Raw genomic sequence first — 15,738 nt, 5'->3', positions numbered from 1 at the left:
CCTTGACGACGCCGCGCAGGAACTTGACAGCCAACGGGTTCTATGCGGTGCTGACTGCGGACTGCTGTCAGCCCGACTCTGCATACGCAACGGCCATGGTCTCGGCACTTTCGATGCAAGGTCGGTCGACTCATTGCGCATTCGTGCCTGAAAGTGAAGGAGCCGGGCGGGTGTCGGGGGCAAGGATCAAGGGTTGAAGGTATGTACAGTATTATGAGACTGATGGAAGAGAATGGAAAAGCATCCCGTGTTCTGGCTTCTGCTGGGCCCGTATGCAGGGTCGGGATCTGACGTTGTGGCGCTCGCGGCTGCAGACCACTATTGGTTCTGGTGCATGGTAGGAGATACAGTACGTGTATTGGGTGCGGTGTTGGCCTACTACTTTCCCTTGCTTTGTACATGAAGGCAGCTCATTTCGCCTCCGCAACGAATCACCATCCCGACGGTGCTTAGTGTTAGGAGATTAGGCAAGCGACAAGTCATTTGTCGATTTCATCAGTGGTTGTATTGTGATTTGTTCCCTTGACCCAAGCTCCCTCTTTTGCTTTGCGCCTCTGCCGTCTTTAGTGCACACACAGACACACGCTTGCACACGCCGTACCGTCACACTTCGCACACAGCTTCGGCCAGAACCCTGCGCCGTAGTCACCACGCCTCTGAAGCATTTTCGCGACTGCTTTACCAAAATCACGACTGCCGAGGTGTGCGAGTGTGCGCAATCATCTTATTGACGGGCCTCGCTGGGATGCGCCGCCATCCTTGAGATCCAAACACTCTTCCGTCATGCCGCTGTTCGGCTTTCTCACGCGGAGGCGAAGTTCCAATCGTGTTTCTGGTCGGGCACCTTTGGACGAGAAGATACCACCAATGCCAACACAAGCGACCGCCATCGACCGCAAATCGAGTAAGAGGAGCAAGCGGAGAGCATCGGCGCAACTCGAAAAGTCGGCAGAAGCGCGGCCACCCATGCCACAAAGGAAGTCCACGCCGATAGACAAGGAGAGTAGGACACCAATGCGCAAAGGCAGCATCGAAAACATCACAGCATTGCCAGTGAGCAACAAACTAGCGACGAGTCCACATCTACGACCCGCCGACCTCGACCGACCACATATACCTTATAACTTTCGCCCATACTCAATGTCTCAGGGTAGCGTCCAGGGCCAAGACATGTCTTTCTCACGGCCCCAGACCCTGCGGTCACGCGCCAGCGGCACACCGTCCCGACGACCATCGAGTAAACGGAAGTCAAAACAAGTTCGGGAGGAAGAGATTCGGGCCATGAGCTCGCCGATACCTATACCGAAACGACCTGGCGAGGGACCATTACGGAGAGATAGCAAGAAGATACGCCGTGGGCTTGGAGGACTGGGGTCGAATGTATCTCTACCTTTTGAGGAGTCGGTGCACTCATCAATGTCTGGAGCGCGGGATCAGCGTGGTTGGGAGGTTGGTATACTCGATGTGTTCAATCCACGGCCAGCGGTCAGGTTGTCAGGAGTACCGCAAGGTGTGACATCAATGAGCGCGCCTGGTACCTCGTACATGTCTCCGTCGTCATCGAAGAGGAATAAAGACAAGATGCCTGTGTCTCGTGGCTCAGCGCGCAAACCAGATATCATTGGCGAAGCGGCGGATGATCTCGACGCGAGTGATATCAGGATGTTAATGGAGCGGGAGAAGAAGCGGAAAGATAAGAGAGACAAGGAGAGGCAGGAGAAGCTTGATCGTAAGTTACGGAGTAGGAATGGCCGGAATCGGGGTGATAGTGATCGGAAGACACGAGAAGCGGAGGAGCAGAAAGGGAAGGATGAAGTACAGATGGTGGCGGACGAAGGAGCACGAAGGCGGGCGCTGGAGGAAGCCGAAAGGCGAGCAGAAGAGGAGCGGCGTACGCGAGAAGCTCTGCAGCCTCCGATCGCGATCCATCCTGCTCTGCGAGACCAGCCTGCGGTGTCAGAAGTAGAAACCATTGGCCTGGGCATTGGAGCTGGTGCACTGAGAGGCCATGAGATCTCTGAGCACGAGCAGGCACATGCACTTCCCACGACAGAGGAACTCGGCACCGAAAACACTGGGACGTATCTGCACTACGACACCGCAGAAGCAATACCGGCCAATGTAGATGACGTCCCAACGAACCCATTCGCGGATCCAGTATCGACGCCACAAGCAGTCGAAGTCGAGACGGATCCGCTGCGCACAGGCGCAAGATCATTCTCGCCAATGGCAACACCACTCGAGACACCACTGGAAGAGCCGGCCCTGCCCAAAGCCCAAGCCGCCATGAGCGTTACGCAGCAAATCACGCCCCCCCTGTCACCAATCAGGACAAATCAGACAGAGCGTGCGCCTTCGAGCCTGTCACAAGTCCAGACGCCTGACATGCCAGAGCCTCTGATCATGCCAACAGACAGGAGGACGTCAGAACCGAAAGACAAGCGCGCTGGCGCATGGGCATCTTTCTTCCGGCGAGGCGGTACCAACTTCCGCCGACCTGGTGAGGATGGACGATCAAGCGGCTCGACTTCGTTCTCGAACATATCTCGAGAGTCAATGCGCAACCAGCCCATCCCGGCGCACCTCATCGATACACAACTCCCTACCCCGTCCGCACGTCGGAAGTCTGGTACGCCCACGAGGACGCAAAGTAAGTTCCGAGAGGACCTACCCGAGATGCCAGTTTCGCCACCAGATTCCCGGATGCCTTCACCGGATGTCACACAGGCTGCCGCTTTGGCTGCTGCTGCGAGAAGAGGCAAGCGAGTACCCAAGCCTGTCGACATACCCGGTGCTCGCACAGAAACTCCCGATCTTCCGACTGTCAACCGGAACGATACACCTGTGAGTCCGAGCAGACGTGGACACAATCAGATGTCTGCATCAATGGCATCGGTGGACTCGGAGGGCTCATGGCTCGCGAGCACAGGCAAGAGGCAGTCGACACAGTCTGCGCTGAGCAGGAGCATGGGATCGTTACGACAACGCCGACAAGACTTTTCCGAGAGCTACGAAGAGCTACCCGGTGACCGCGATGCAGAGTACGTCGCCCATACCGGACCAGCCGAGCGATCTCAAATGAGCCCCTCAGCACTGGCAGGCGCCAGCCCCGACGAAGAAAGCGTGCGCGACGTCGAAGTCGCCGGTGCTGGCTCATCAGCAGATCCCCTCACCATGCACGGCAGTGTCCGCCGAAATCCCACCCTCGTGCACCGCGACCCACGCGTGAAATCACGAGAAGGACTCCTAACCGAGTACGAGACCGTCACCACCCCCGATGAGCCCGAAAGTCCAACAAGCATCTACAACGACGAGTTCGACCTAGCCGAGACACGGGGAGCGCAGATCCAAAGTGCTAAGAGCGTGAATTATGGCAGGAGTCATGCGAGACAGGTCTCAGCGGGAAGTGCGAAGCTCCTGGATCTCCCGCCTAAGCGGCAATCAATGGATGCTGTGTCTGGTGCGCCTGGATCCCCTCGGGCTTCGTTGACGCCAGCGGCGCGGTCGACGCAGCAGTTGTGAGAGGAGCTTCTTCGTCTGCTTGCTTGCTTGCTTGCTTGAGCAGTCTGTACAATAATCCCGCTGGCGGATGTGATGAGCGAGCATGACCAACTCACGACACTCCTTCAGTAATCGATCTACTTGCGTTGCGTGCAAAACATGGTGTGGGAGGTTGGGAATCTGAGGAAGAAATGCACTATACCCCTTCGTTCTGATTTGAGATTCGAGGATATATGTATCTCTAGGTCATTGGTATTGTTATTTCCTGAGACGGGGATCTTCTCATGGCTGTGCCTGATACTCATCTCGTGGAGGCGGGGGAGGCGGAGGGAAACTGTATGGTATATAAAAACTGGGCAGGTCGGTTAAGCAGGCACGCAGACCATGCATGGGGTCGTGAAACGCGACAAGCCGGCTGCGAGGGAGTACTGGCGGAGAATAAAAGATCAGGCATGGCTTGAAGTTGTGTGTTTTGAGTAGGTATATTTATCTAGTAATAAGGATATTTCCGCTGAGCCTGCCTAGTCTTTGCCAGAAAAATTCTGATATGGCATCCAGTGATATGCCCTGATTAGACGAGCACGACGACCATGATATGGCTGGTGTATGGCGCTGTCAAGGTATCTTCCCGAATAGAACATGGCATAGGACAGAGTCATGGAAAGTGAGAAAGTACCATATACATCTATCTATTCTAAACACCAGACGCCTTCGCTAAAGACAAAATAATTCTTCCTGTCCAGGCGAAGCTTCAAGGCAACGTATTATTCGAACCCATCCTCCCTGGGAGTCTTCCTCTCCACGATCGGGCTCGCAGCAGGTACATCGACGCCATGCTGACTGACTGCAGAGTTCAGATCCAGACCGCCTTGATAAGCACTCGGCACCACCCCAAGCGGATCGCCGAATTCCGTTTGTATCGGTGGAGGCTGCATGGGAGCAATGGCAGCACTCAAGCTCTTCCTATGCCCGTGACCAAAAGCGGCCCGTAGCGGAGACCTGGGACCACCGAAATCCTGCTGTAGTGGATCTTGAAGAGTTTCTACGGTCTGGGTTTGGAGTTCGAGATCGTCGCCTAGCAGATCCGCGCCATCGAAATGCTGTGGTCCGTTGCGATTGGCTTTCACCGCTTCCTGGAGAGCTCGCAGAGATCGGTGCATGCCATCAAACTCGACGCCCTGTTCTTCGAGTCGGTACAGTTGCTCCGCTTCACGCAGGCACCGCTCCGCTTGAGACGTCTTCTCGGTACGCAGCCATGCCTCGGTAGCGAGCATATTCCAGAAACCAGCTTTCCGTTTCCGCTCGCCTTCTGTGAGGCCTGTCGCGATGCCTTTGCGTTCGGTGAAGCAGGCGGCGATGCGTTCCATGAGAAGCACATGGCCGACCGGACCCACCACTCGATCCTCGAGGAGACGACTAGACCAGCGTGCCGCATCGTCCAACGCACTGCCAATCCGCATCTTCAGCAGTTCCGCACCCAACACAAGCGTGCGTAGAGCGTTGTACGGTGCTCCTACACGGCTGAGATACGAGTAGTATGCCGTCTCCAGATACTGATCAACACCTTCCATCCTCGCTCTCGTGCTTAGATGACTAGCAGAAAGCAGACTACTCACCGCAGCCATCTCATTGGCACCAGCATAATACCTCCACGCCTTATCGTTCTTGAAATCTTGGCATAAGATCTCGTATGTGCTGTGCGCTAGCTTATAGTCGCGCAGCATCATACCGTAATCGGCCAGTTTTCGCATGATAGCTTCTGGAGCATCTGGTCGGTAGAAGCCTTGTAGGCTGTCGTAGTTGCTACCGCCACCAGCTAAGGCCGGCACAGAAGTATTGCGTCCTCCGAAGGTGGTGAAGCGTTTGGAGAGGGACATGAAGCGGCCGCTCAAGCCTCGTCGGCGAGAGGCTACCTGATCGTTCCATGTTGCTGATGCCCGTTCCATTGATGGCACGATAGATTGCGTGACCATTTCTCGTACGAATGCTCGGATGGCGTTTGCGTCTGAATCGAAGATGCATGGTGTTGAGTCCTCATCATCTTCACTCGTCTCACGGCGAACGATCTCTGCCAGTTCTTCAGCTGCAGATGTCCATTCGCAGTGTGGGAGCTTGATCGCGCCGTCGTCAGAGGGTACACATTGTGTACTTCGTAACCGCAACAAATGGCAATGCAGGCCAAAATGCCGTTTCATCTGGTCGAATAAATTCATGGAGGTCGTGATATCGTCGTAGTCTTCGTCGTGTACAAGAACATAATATCGTAAGAATTCATTATGCACCCACTGTGGCAATCGATGCTCGCCTTGGTTGGAAGAATGAAAGAGGTTCCGGAGCTCTTCGATGGGATTTGCTGATCGAGACGATATGGCTATTACTGTTGCCACTGGATGTGAAAGCGTTTCTGATGGTACCATGGGAAGGCCAGAGAGCAGGCGTCGAAGATACAGTAGGTAAAAAGGAGATGGTGCATTCGACTCTCTCGATTCTGTGTCTTTGTGGTTGAGATAGTCTGCCTCGATTGGTCCAGATTGTTCTTCCGCGAATGTGAGGTGACGTTCGACCAAATCCTCGATTTGTGGTACATCCCCACCTGACCGTAGCCTGGCAGGCTTGTATTCCAGCATGGATGACCTCTGACCATTTCGCTTTCCGCTACCAACCGAGTCTATACTCTGCCTATCCGCCGCCCTAGGACTTTCCAGACCGTCCTTCACGCCAGTAAATCGTATGCCATAGTCTTCCCAAGACCGACTGACCCCACTACTGTCACGGATTGTGACCTTGCCCTGTACTCGCTCACCGAAGGGCCTGAGTATCTCCAGTAGTCCACCATTGATACCCTTGTGCCTGATGAGCTCTTCCGTATCTTGCGAGGCCAGCAACGATACATGTGGTGAGTATGCTCGCAGGATCAGGTCGCGAGTCTCGGTATTTGCTCCCAGTTGTGCCGGGTGCGCAGCTGGGGATGGCGAGCGCAAGGTTGATCCTGCGGGGGAGAAGACAGAGCCGTTGACTGTGCCGGCAGTGGGGGTTCCAACTTGGGACTCGCTTGGCGAAGCAGTATTGTTTTGGCTGGATGGTAACGAGGTGGTCGAGGCGAAGAGCGTCGACAAAGAAGCATTCGACCGGCGATATGGTAGGTTGGCTACCGAAGCCAGTGGGGACTTGCCATGCCGTCTCTTAGGCACAGCAATGGACTGTTCCGAGTCGGAGTCCTGCGGTGACTGCAGAGGGTCATCCAGCGTCGAGGTCATCAGAGAAGCCTGCTATTCGGCGCGTAGACAAGGTCGTAGGCGGATCGCAGGGCATCGGCGGGCAAGGTATAGATCAAGAGTCTTGAGCCGATCCAGATCTATCAATCGTGTTTGGAAAATCGCAAGACACATCACATGGAAGCTGACGTCGTGGCCGCAGCAAAGGTCGCGATCATGAACGCGGAAAGCGTCCGCTTGGCGTAAATGAAACATCTGAAACACCTTCACACGAGAGGTCAAGTTGGCACAAGCAGTAAGAGAAGACCTCCAAACTAGAGGGTCCGCAGGGTTTGTATACGACCAGACATATCGACCACGTGATCTAATCCCGTATCCCTGCCAGAAAGGACGGTGGATGTTCTCGCTCTACAGCCGCCTGAGTCAACAACGAGGATTGAACAACACAAAGCAGCTGCTCGGAATCACCCAAGTAGGACGAGGTCGCCCAGTGACCACACTCCAATGTCCACAAAGCTGTCGCATGTCTCTGGCTCGACTAGCCACAACATCACCTGAGAGATCGAAAAGACGCAAGATCAGCCACAGCTCGACTGGACATCTTCATTACACCGTCAAAATGGCTCCAGCTCTTGTCCAGGAAGTTGACGATGGACCTGACAGGAGCGGGAAGCTAGATCTCTCGCCTGTGGAAAGTACGCTTCGACAGCTGTTACTCGATGTAGCCAATTATGTGGATACACATCCAACTCCGCCACAGTCTGGTAGTACGGTCTGGCTGCCTGATGAACTCGCAAGACAACCTATCGTACTACGCTTCACTGGAGGCTGGGTACGGGATAAGCTACTAGGCGTACCGAGCCATGATATTGACGTCGCCATCAACAAGATGACTGGATATCAGTTCGGGCTGCGCTTGAAGGAGTATCTCGAACTCCCCGGCAATCCAGAGAAGTATGGTCTCGAAGGTGTTGCCACTTCCGATAAGCAAAGTCAGAAGGCCGGTACGACTGACAAGTCGAAGACTGTGGGCGGTCTGCACAAGATCGAGGCCAATCCCGAGAAGTCGAAGCATCTTGAGACGGTAACTACGCGCATCCTTGGCCTCGATATTGATCTTGTCAACTTGAGAAAGGAAACATACAGCGATGACAGCAGAAACCCTCAGATGGAGTTTGGGTCTGCGGAGGAAGACGCTCTGCGCCGTGATGCGACCGTCAACGCCATGTTCTACAACATCAATACCGAGCAGATTGAAGACTTTACTGGCCGTGGCCATGACGATATGGAAGCAAAGATTCTGCGGACGCCACTCGAACCATATCAAACTTTTAAGGATGATCCCTTACGCATCCTAAGGTTGATCCGCTTCGCCAGTCGTCTGGGATATGAGATCGACAAGAAAGCCATGCAAGCTATGAAGGATGCAGGTATCAAGGATGCACTACGCTGTAAGATTAGTAGAGAACGCGTGGGTGTCGAGATGGAGAAGGCACTACGTGGTCCCGATCCACATGAAGCATTGCGACTAGTTTTCGATCTGGGCTTGTATGACACGATCTTCTCTACTCCAGAAGTTGTTGAAGCCGATCACTACGCACCTGACACTGACGGATGGAAAGTCATGATCGACACGCTTGAGGAAGTAACAGAGAGCGAGCAGCCTCTGGCCGAAGTACTCGTACGCGACGTGGAAGAACGCTATATGGCATGGCAGCTCTCCGCCCTCGTACCGTATCGCGATGCACCTCAGCCAGAGTCCACTGTCCCTGGGCGCAAAGCACCACCTATGGTCATCGAGAGAGTGGCTAGAGAAGGCATCAAGGCGACGAATAAAGTCACGGATGTCCTCGTCGCATCTGTGCGCAATCAGGAGGAGATTTCTACGCTGGTCGATCGACTGCAAGATCGGAAACGGAGGCCTGACAAGGTCTTTACAGGTGAAAGTGCATCGGCGCGTGATGTACTGGGCATGGCGATCCGTAGATGGGGTACGAGCTGGAGAAACCAGGTTATGTACTCATTCCTTGTTGAGGTGGTGGAGAACCAGGGCTCTGTTGAAGGTATTTGGTTCATCCACATGATCGGAAATCGGCAGCTAACACAACATCAGCCACTGAACGCAAATACACAACTTTCGTCCACCATCTTGACACTCTCAACTTACTCGACGTGTGTACCCTCAAGCCTCTGCTGGACGGCAAAGCGCTGGCTAAAGCACTCGATACTCCTCCTGGACCCTGGATGAAGGATGCATTGGACGTAGTAATGGCCTGGCAACTCCGCAACCCGACCATCACGGACCCTACTGAGGCGATCGAAGAAGTCAGATCAAAGCGAGGTGAGCTTGCCCATGCCCTCGTCGTGCACTTCTTGAAGTTTACCATTCGTCCTCTATTTGCTAAGACCAAGCCTAGCGGCGTGACGGATCAGGGACGAAAGATCAAAAGCGAGGTCCTGCCAAAGAGAATCGGTATGGAGGATGACGACGACACGGCAAGACCATGGAAAACTGGCAAGGACGCCGATGTGCTGAATCTGCTGCGCTGGGTTGTCGAAGCCCTGGATGCGAAGCTCGTCGAGGAAGTCTGGCCGATGATCGTACCGCCTGTGCTTACACTACTCGATGACTGGGAAGCGAAGTATAAGAAGTTAGGCGCCGAACTTCTTCGACGACTCTTGCAGACAGTGCCACCACTTCTACTCGAGCGCACAGGTCTAGGCGAAGTCTTCGACGAAGCACTGAGACCTTGCTTGACTTCCGTGCCTCCAATGACACCCGAAGAAGAGTCCATCGAGCTACTCTCTGCTGTCTATCCTGCTCTTATGCAATTGTCATTCGTACAATATCCTATGGAGGCTGTTCCAGGCATGCGCGCCACTACCGCCCATTTAGCTGCTCAACGGACAAAATACCTCGACTCCCTACTCCGCAATGGCATCATCCAAGGCTGCAACCTCGCCGACCGCTATCCTCACGTCCTAGCCGTGCTCTTCCAGCATCTTATTCCGCTTTTGAATGAACTCGGTATCGAGTCGGTCAAGCACCTCAAGTATCTGTTTGAGATCATCACGCCAGTCCTGTCACAATCTGGTGTTGTCGCGGAGATACCCACCCTGCTTGCCGCGACCAAGGCTTTGCAAGGAGTTATACTCAATTGCTGGCCACGAATTGCCGAGTACAGGGGTGAAGTGATGAAGGGTGTCGCGCTATGCTGGATCAATATTGCAAAGCTTGACAGACCAGGAGCAGAGTCACTTAGTGTTGAATTGCAAGAGACTGTTAAAATGCTTCGAGCTGCGTTGGGGGACGAGGTTGACTTTAGGGCAGAAGGTACTGTGCTCGTGGCAGCGGATAGTCGATTGGCAGATCTGTTCAGATAGTTCGTAGCGGAGAGCGCCTCTGCATCGCGTTCCGCTAATCATCAGGAGCGATCGAGCTCGTCGGTACGTAACCAGGATTCCAGCGGAAATCGCGAATGCGAGGGCCCACGAGCGGAAGTGTAATAACGCGTCTTGATACTGGCCGTCGAGGGGAAACGTCGCATGTAGTACTTCTTGCTCCGCAGACGGTGCGCAAATCTACGCTACAGAGACGATGGGAGTGGGCCAAGCCTTTTACCTATATAGCAGTGGAATGCAGGAGGCCAAGGAGGCATTTGGTGCGTAGCTGGCTACAGCGATCCTCGTCGGTATGGCTAGTATTACGTACAACTCTCTTCGTAGCCAGCCAGCCTACACTCTTCGCAATAATTACTCCAATCAGAGACATCTCTCGCCCATCTTCCTTGACACATGTCACATTATGCCTGATGGTCAGTGCGCTGAACCTGTGGCTGGTGTGCCAAGACCCTCCAGACTCCAGGCCACTACACTGCTAGCAGTGACATATCGCTCCTCACCTTTTGCAAGCAAATTGGCTGCACCCACGGCAGGAGTTACCCTCCGTCGCTCCTCCCAACTGCCTCCGCAATCTAATGTGTCTGCGGGTCCCTGATTTTGCAGCGATTGCTTCGCTTTGCTTGGCGTGCTTGATTCCTGGCGAACGCGCGAGGTGTGGAGGCGCAGCGAGAGTCCGTCGGTCAACGGTCCGATAAAAATGTTACCAAGGGGTCCACAAGTGGAAGATCTTGTCCGTGTCGGTCTGTTGCCATTTGCACGCGTTTGCCACCTCGTGCCTGCGTGTGCGGTCAGCGATTCGGTAGTCCTCGCCAGACAATTTGGAGAGATCAGACTTACCGAAATTCAGTTTGGGCGGTGCCCTCTTCAACGTGCGGATCATGTGTCTGCGGCCAATTGCTCGAGCGTGCCCTGTGAAGTGGACTTGGGTGTCGCGCACAGTTACACCGCTATCTTGAGACGCCCCTCCCATTGATATCTCGCTTCATCTTCAATGCGTTATCACAACACTAATCGTATCACAAATTCTGATCATGTCCTACTGTCATGTATACTATCCTCCGCCTCACCCAACAGATCGTGTGATAGGATCAGCAGCATACCGATCCATAATACCATAGATCTGAGCATTCGAAACAGCGCACTCCTGGCCGACTCCACAACCCAGTTCGTGTTCGAGCTCAAAGCCAAGATCAGGTTTGATGGTGCGGATCGCGTCTGCGGCAACAAAGCAAGACGAAGATTCTGCTATCCCAGTGCCTGCAGGCGATGTGAAATTATCGTGCCATAGTAAAGCTTCATCAAAGTGTTCGTAGTCCATGGGTTGTAGAGAATGCTCGGCTGATGGCAGCGGTGGATATGATTGCGTCTGTGAGAAATGCGCGCTGGTTGGCGTGAAGGTGTCGCTTGAGACAGAGAGCGGACTCTGGTATTGCGGTATAGCGGGCTGTACTGGTAATAGAGATTTCGATGTTGGTGCTAAAGATTGTGCACCCGCAGCTTTCAGCTCGGTCGCGGTCTTCTTTTCTACCGTCCTGTTGGTAGGACTACATCCTGGCCCGCACGGCTTGCGTTTGCCCATCATGCTCTGTAGTTCCACGCTCTCAGCACTCGGGTGCTGAGTGGTTTCTATCCTGTCAGAGGTCCAACCATCAATATCTGCCTCGGACAGACCGCTCTGCTTGAGGAGTAGTCGTAGCCGATGATTCTCCTCCAGTATCGCCCTATTCTCCTCCAAAACCTTTCTGGCAGCCGCCTGGATCTCAGCCGATGCTTCAGCGCCCACCTTCTCACAAGTCCTATACTTCTCCTCCAACTCAGTCAAGTACTCCTTTCTCCTCGCCCGCGACCGTCGCTGATTATCTCGAATGCGTGCGAGGTTAGCATTCCGCTTCTGGTCGTCGTCGGCCATGTCGCTCATGTCTGCAGACTGCTGCTGTTGCGCAGAAGGAGACATGGAAGGTTCTTGAGTGGGAGTATACATTTGGTTTAGTTATTGATTGACCAGCTACCGTTTTCCGCATATTCCAGCGGGCAGTCGTATTATTACAGAGTTCGAGGCGGTTTGATCCAGCTTGCGTGGCCGTCGGCCATAGCGCTGATTGATAATGCCTGGAAGGGAAGGTGGTTTAGGGATTGCACGGTTGGACGAACTTCCGACCGGAGAGGTGTATCAGATCCTCGGTGAAGGTTCGAGTGGAAACCGGACAGGGTGCAGTCGCTGTGGCGGTGCGAGCGAAGATCTGGACTCTCACCAAACCGTCTTTTCGCTGCCAGCCTGCCACCCATTGGCCCCGCCAAAACAAATCGGTCACATGGACCGGGGGCCACTGTGGCACGGTTCAGGCGACAAGATATCTTTGCTTACCAATGCTGCAAGATTCATTGTGTACCGCAGAAGACGATCGCGGGGATGTGATGTAGCTGGCCTTGAGCGACTACCTCTAACTAACAAGCCTACAGGCCTAAAAACCTCGAGAATGACATAGTCCTACGGGCTCGTACCTGCGACACATAAACTCTGGCAAACATGGCCGCTCAATCTGCCGGCGCGAAGGATCCCGAACGTCTGCAAAAGAGAACTCTAACGGCCTATAGCGAGGGGAAATACAGCAAGTTTAGACGTGCTAGGCTTTGACACTGGTTTGGTATACCTTGGCGTCGAATCATTAACATTACAGCCGTTATAGATACCATTCGGCCTCATTATAGTCGTAGGAGTTGAGTCCGCTCAACCAACTGCTCAGTGGATACCCATTCACTGCATGCGCCATCCCATTTGGCGCCGCCGTGGTCGAGTAGAGTGGACTTGTGTTCATCACGGGCACGCTGCCATTCATCTGCGCATTGACGGGTGTTATCGGCGTACCATTGACACCGCCATTGCCACTCCATCCCGCCGCATCCATCTCGAGGCCGTTCCAATTGCCAAACCCAGATGCATACTGAGCTTGATCTCTGTACACCCAGTCCTGGCTGTCACGGATGAGCTGTTCGACGCCGCCGAACATGTCACTAGGACTCGCCCCATTTGTGGTGACCGAGTCTCGTCCACGATGGCGACCTTGTGTGGATTGGGCGGGAGTCGTGGTGGCGCTCGGCATCTGTGCAGCACGTAAGCCATTGGCGTCACTCGGAGGCGATGCAAAGTGGTTGCTTTCTGGCCGTACCATTCCTGGAACTCCTCCGTAAGCGGTAGAAGCAGGGGCGCCGTTCACACTGACCGCCATGGGCATGCTCGGAAAGCTCGGTGCTTGGGCCATCTGGGTTTGCGGATAGGTCGTCTGTATGACAGGCTGAGGAGGTGGCATCACCTGCTCGGATGGTCGCCGTTGAGCGGGAGGGGAGGATACCTCGCCAGTGTACGTCCCAAACTTGGCATCGGTCCGTGTAAGCACCGCGACAGCTTCTTCCGGAAGCTCAATTTTCCATTTGCGTGCGAGCACGCTGAGCACGGCTAGAGTTCTTCGCGCGCAAGGCCAGCCCTCTGCTATCTCCTCGAGATGCTTGATGCCGTGTACAATGTCCCGCTTCGCATTCTTATCTGGCATGTTCAGGAGGTGTATCGTACAAGCCGAGTGCGTGATGTACACCACGATATTGCAGATCTGCCTGAGACCGTGCGAGCGTTTGTAAAGACGCATAAGCTTGGATATCATGCCTGCTGCTTGTGTGCAGAGCTTTCGAGGGCTGACGTTCTGCGGCAATGGTGAGGTCTGCTGTGTGTATTTCAGAAACGGCCTGAACAGGTGAATGAACAGCAGCTGGAAGAACATGCTATGTTTTGTAAGCAATAGCCACCGGAACTTGCTTCGCTCGGAAACTTACTGCATGACTAGCACACTCGCGAGACATCCCTCCTTCGGTTCAAACTCGTTTGGCAGCTCTCTTCGCCAGCTCTCAAGCCTGGTGTGGATATCGGATAGCTTCTTGAGTTCGGCACCTTTGCCTTTCGTCCTCTCCATCTCAGCAGGATCGTAGAAGTTTCGCATCAGATCATTGCTAATCTCACACAGCTTGGTTATCTGCAGTGCCACAGCTCTCGTTCTAGCAGGTTGTGCATTTGCAGTCGTGAATCCAGAATCAGTATATGGGCTCCATGTGGCAGCGTCTTCGTCAGGGAAGACCTCGACTTTGGGCACGGTGATCATCGAGCTTTGCAGTTGTGGCAGCCGTCCGAGATAGTTGGACCAGCATTTGTCGAAGAGATAACAGCCCCAGAACGTCACTCTCCTAACGTCTTCCTCGGCCTCATCGCCATTGATAGTCTTGTTTGTGGTCAGTCGGCCAGAGTCAAGGTTGAGGCCCATGTCGGAGGCCATACGGAAAGACATGCCACTATACACCCAGCCCTTGGCTTCACGTCCACAGCCGGCTTCGCGCACAGACATCAGGGCCAAGGCTTGTACAGTCGTCAATCGTGGCTTCTCATGTTCGTCGTTCTCCATAATCAAACGTTTGGCCTCTTTAAAGAAATGGTCGCCAGCGGTAGCCGAGTCGTCCGGATTATCCCGAGCACCATGATGCGACGTGAAGTGACAGCCAAGCGCCAGTATCGCATTCACAAGCAATGGAGAGCAGTAGTAAGTCTTCCGCTTGGCTGTTATTGGAGGTCTCCCTAGCAGGAAGTCCCGGTAGAACAGTGTCTTGGAAAGTGTCGTGAAGTAAGTGTAATGCCAGGTAAAGTACATATTTAGCAGGTGAACAACAAGCTCCGGATCATCGGTGACGTTGGTCCAAGAAGTGATAGGATCTTCTTGTTGGGTGTATTCATCAATATCGCCATCCGCATCATCTTGAGCAAGATGTATCAAATTCGAAGTCCCGCCAATGTATCGCACGGAGCCTTCGTCCAGCCGTAGGTCACCCATCTTGCCATACAAGGATGTCTCGAACGTCGACACCTGCATCGTGTCATCATCGTTCCAGCCGTCATCTTGATCGTCCTCGACCTCGATACCCTGCTCTTTGGCAACGATCTTTTCTGCTACCGCATCCAGACTGTCACATGTGCGGATCTCACGCACAAGAGCGGGTACATCCTCCTCGGCGTAGTTCAAGATAGCCTGGACCAGTGTCTGAAGGGTCGAGTTCCGTGTCTTCAAATTGTCAATATCGTTCTTGTATACGCCTTTACGTCGATGGTCCGAGTTGGGATCGTAGATACAATCCGTACCATAGACTTGACTACATGCTGCGCAGGCTGGCAGATTACCGTCGCACTTGCTCTTTCGCTTCCTATACAATCGCAAAGATGCGTCAGCCTAGTGCACGTTGACGTATGTCGATCTCGGTACGTAGCGGAGGACGAAAGGGAAGTCTGGTCGAAGGCTCACCTGCAAGCTATACATGCTGTACTGACGCCTATGGGACAGTATGTTAGCTACGTCCCCCGGTACCATCTTGACTGAAGGCAGCATACATCGTCTCTTCGACGGGTCGTCTACTTCCTCCTCTGGTGCATTCTTTCTTCTTGCCCGCGGTCGCGGCTTGTTGACGGCGTGAGTCTGTGGGTGGAGGGCTGGGATGCTGTCGACATGCTGCTGTTGTTTCACTGCGTTCGGAAGCGATCCTGCACTCCCGACTGCTACTGCCTCCATCTATACGATCACATATGGCTGAC

The 15,738-nt window shown here is 54.0% G+C and overlaps 5 protein-coding genes across 5 annotated transcripts; 2 read left to right on the top strand and 3 right to left on the bottom strand.

The window, feature by feature from the left end:
• Positions 1 to 783: 783 nt before the first annotated feature.
• On the top strand, positions 784 to 3,522 carry LTS14_001805 (uncharacterized protein; the record flags this gene model as incomplete). The annotated part of the gene is made up of 1 exon (XM_064834513.1): positions 784 to 3,522. One exon carries the CDS (start codon positions 784 to 786, stop codon positions 3,520 to 3,522), a length of 2,739 nt encoding a protein of 912 aa, XP_064698377.1.
• A 743-nt stretch (positions 3,523 to 4,265) lies between these two features.
• Positions 4,266 to 6,758, bottom strand: LTS14_001804 (uncharacterized protein; the record flags this gene model as incomplete). Its single annotated transcript, XM_064834512.1, has 2 exons — positions 4,266 to 5,054; positions 5,118 to 6,758. 2 exons carry the CDS (start codon positions 6,756 to 6,758, stop codon positions 4,266 to 4,268), a joined length of 2,430 nt encoding a protein of 809 aa, XP_064698376.1.
• A 577-nt stretch (positions 6,759 to 7,335) lies between these two features.
• On the top strand, positions 7,336 to 10,100 carry CCA1 (CCA tRNA nucleotidyltransferase, mitochondrial; the record flags this gene model as incomplete). The annotated part of the gene is made up of 2 exons (XM_064834511.1): positions 7,336 to 8,779; positions 8,830 to 10,100. The coding sequence occupies 2 exons, from the start codon at positions 7,336 to 7,338 to the stop codon at positions 10,098 to 10,100; spliced, it is 2,715 nt and encodes a 904-aa protein (XP_064698375.1).
• Positions 10,101 to 11,181: 1,081 nt separating this feature from the next.
• LTS14_001802 (uncharacterized protein) lies at positions 11,182 to 12,072 on the bottom strand (the record flags this gene model as incomplete). The annotated part of the gene is made up of 1 exon (XM_064834510.1): positions 11,182 to 12,072. The coding sequence occupies one exon, from the start codon at positions 12,070 to 12,072 to the stop codon at positions 11,182 to 11,184; it is 891 nt and encodes a 296-aa protein (XP_064698374.1).
• A 727-nt stretch (positions 12,073 to 12,799) lies between these two features.
• On the bottom strand, positions 12,800 to 15,715 carry NIT4 (Nitrogen assimilation transcription factor nit-4; the record flags this gene model as incomplete). Its single annotated transcript, XM_064834509.1, has 3 exons — positions 12,800 to 13,892; positions 13,944 to 15,309; positions 15,538 to 15,715. The coding sequence occupies 3 exons, from the start codon at positions 15,713 to 15,715 to the stop codon at positions 12,800 to 12,802; spliced, it is 2,637 nt and encodes an 878-aa protein (XP_064698373.1).
• Between the last annotated feature and the right edge of the window lie 23 nt (positions 15,716 to 15,738).

Source organism: Recurvomyces mirabilis (genome assembly GCF_035927965.1).
Source record: "Recurvomyces mirabilis strain CCFEE 5264 chromosome Unknown scaffold_3, whole genome shotgun sequence".
Taxonomy (NCBI): Eukaryota; Fungi; Ascomycota; class Dothideomycetes; order Mycosphaerellales; family Teratosphaeriaceae; genus Recurvomyces; species Recurvomyces mirabilis.
The sequence above is the reverse complement of the archived record's forward strand: the minus strand, read 5'-3'. Positions and strand labels throughout refer to the sequence as shown.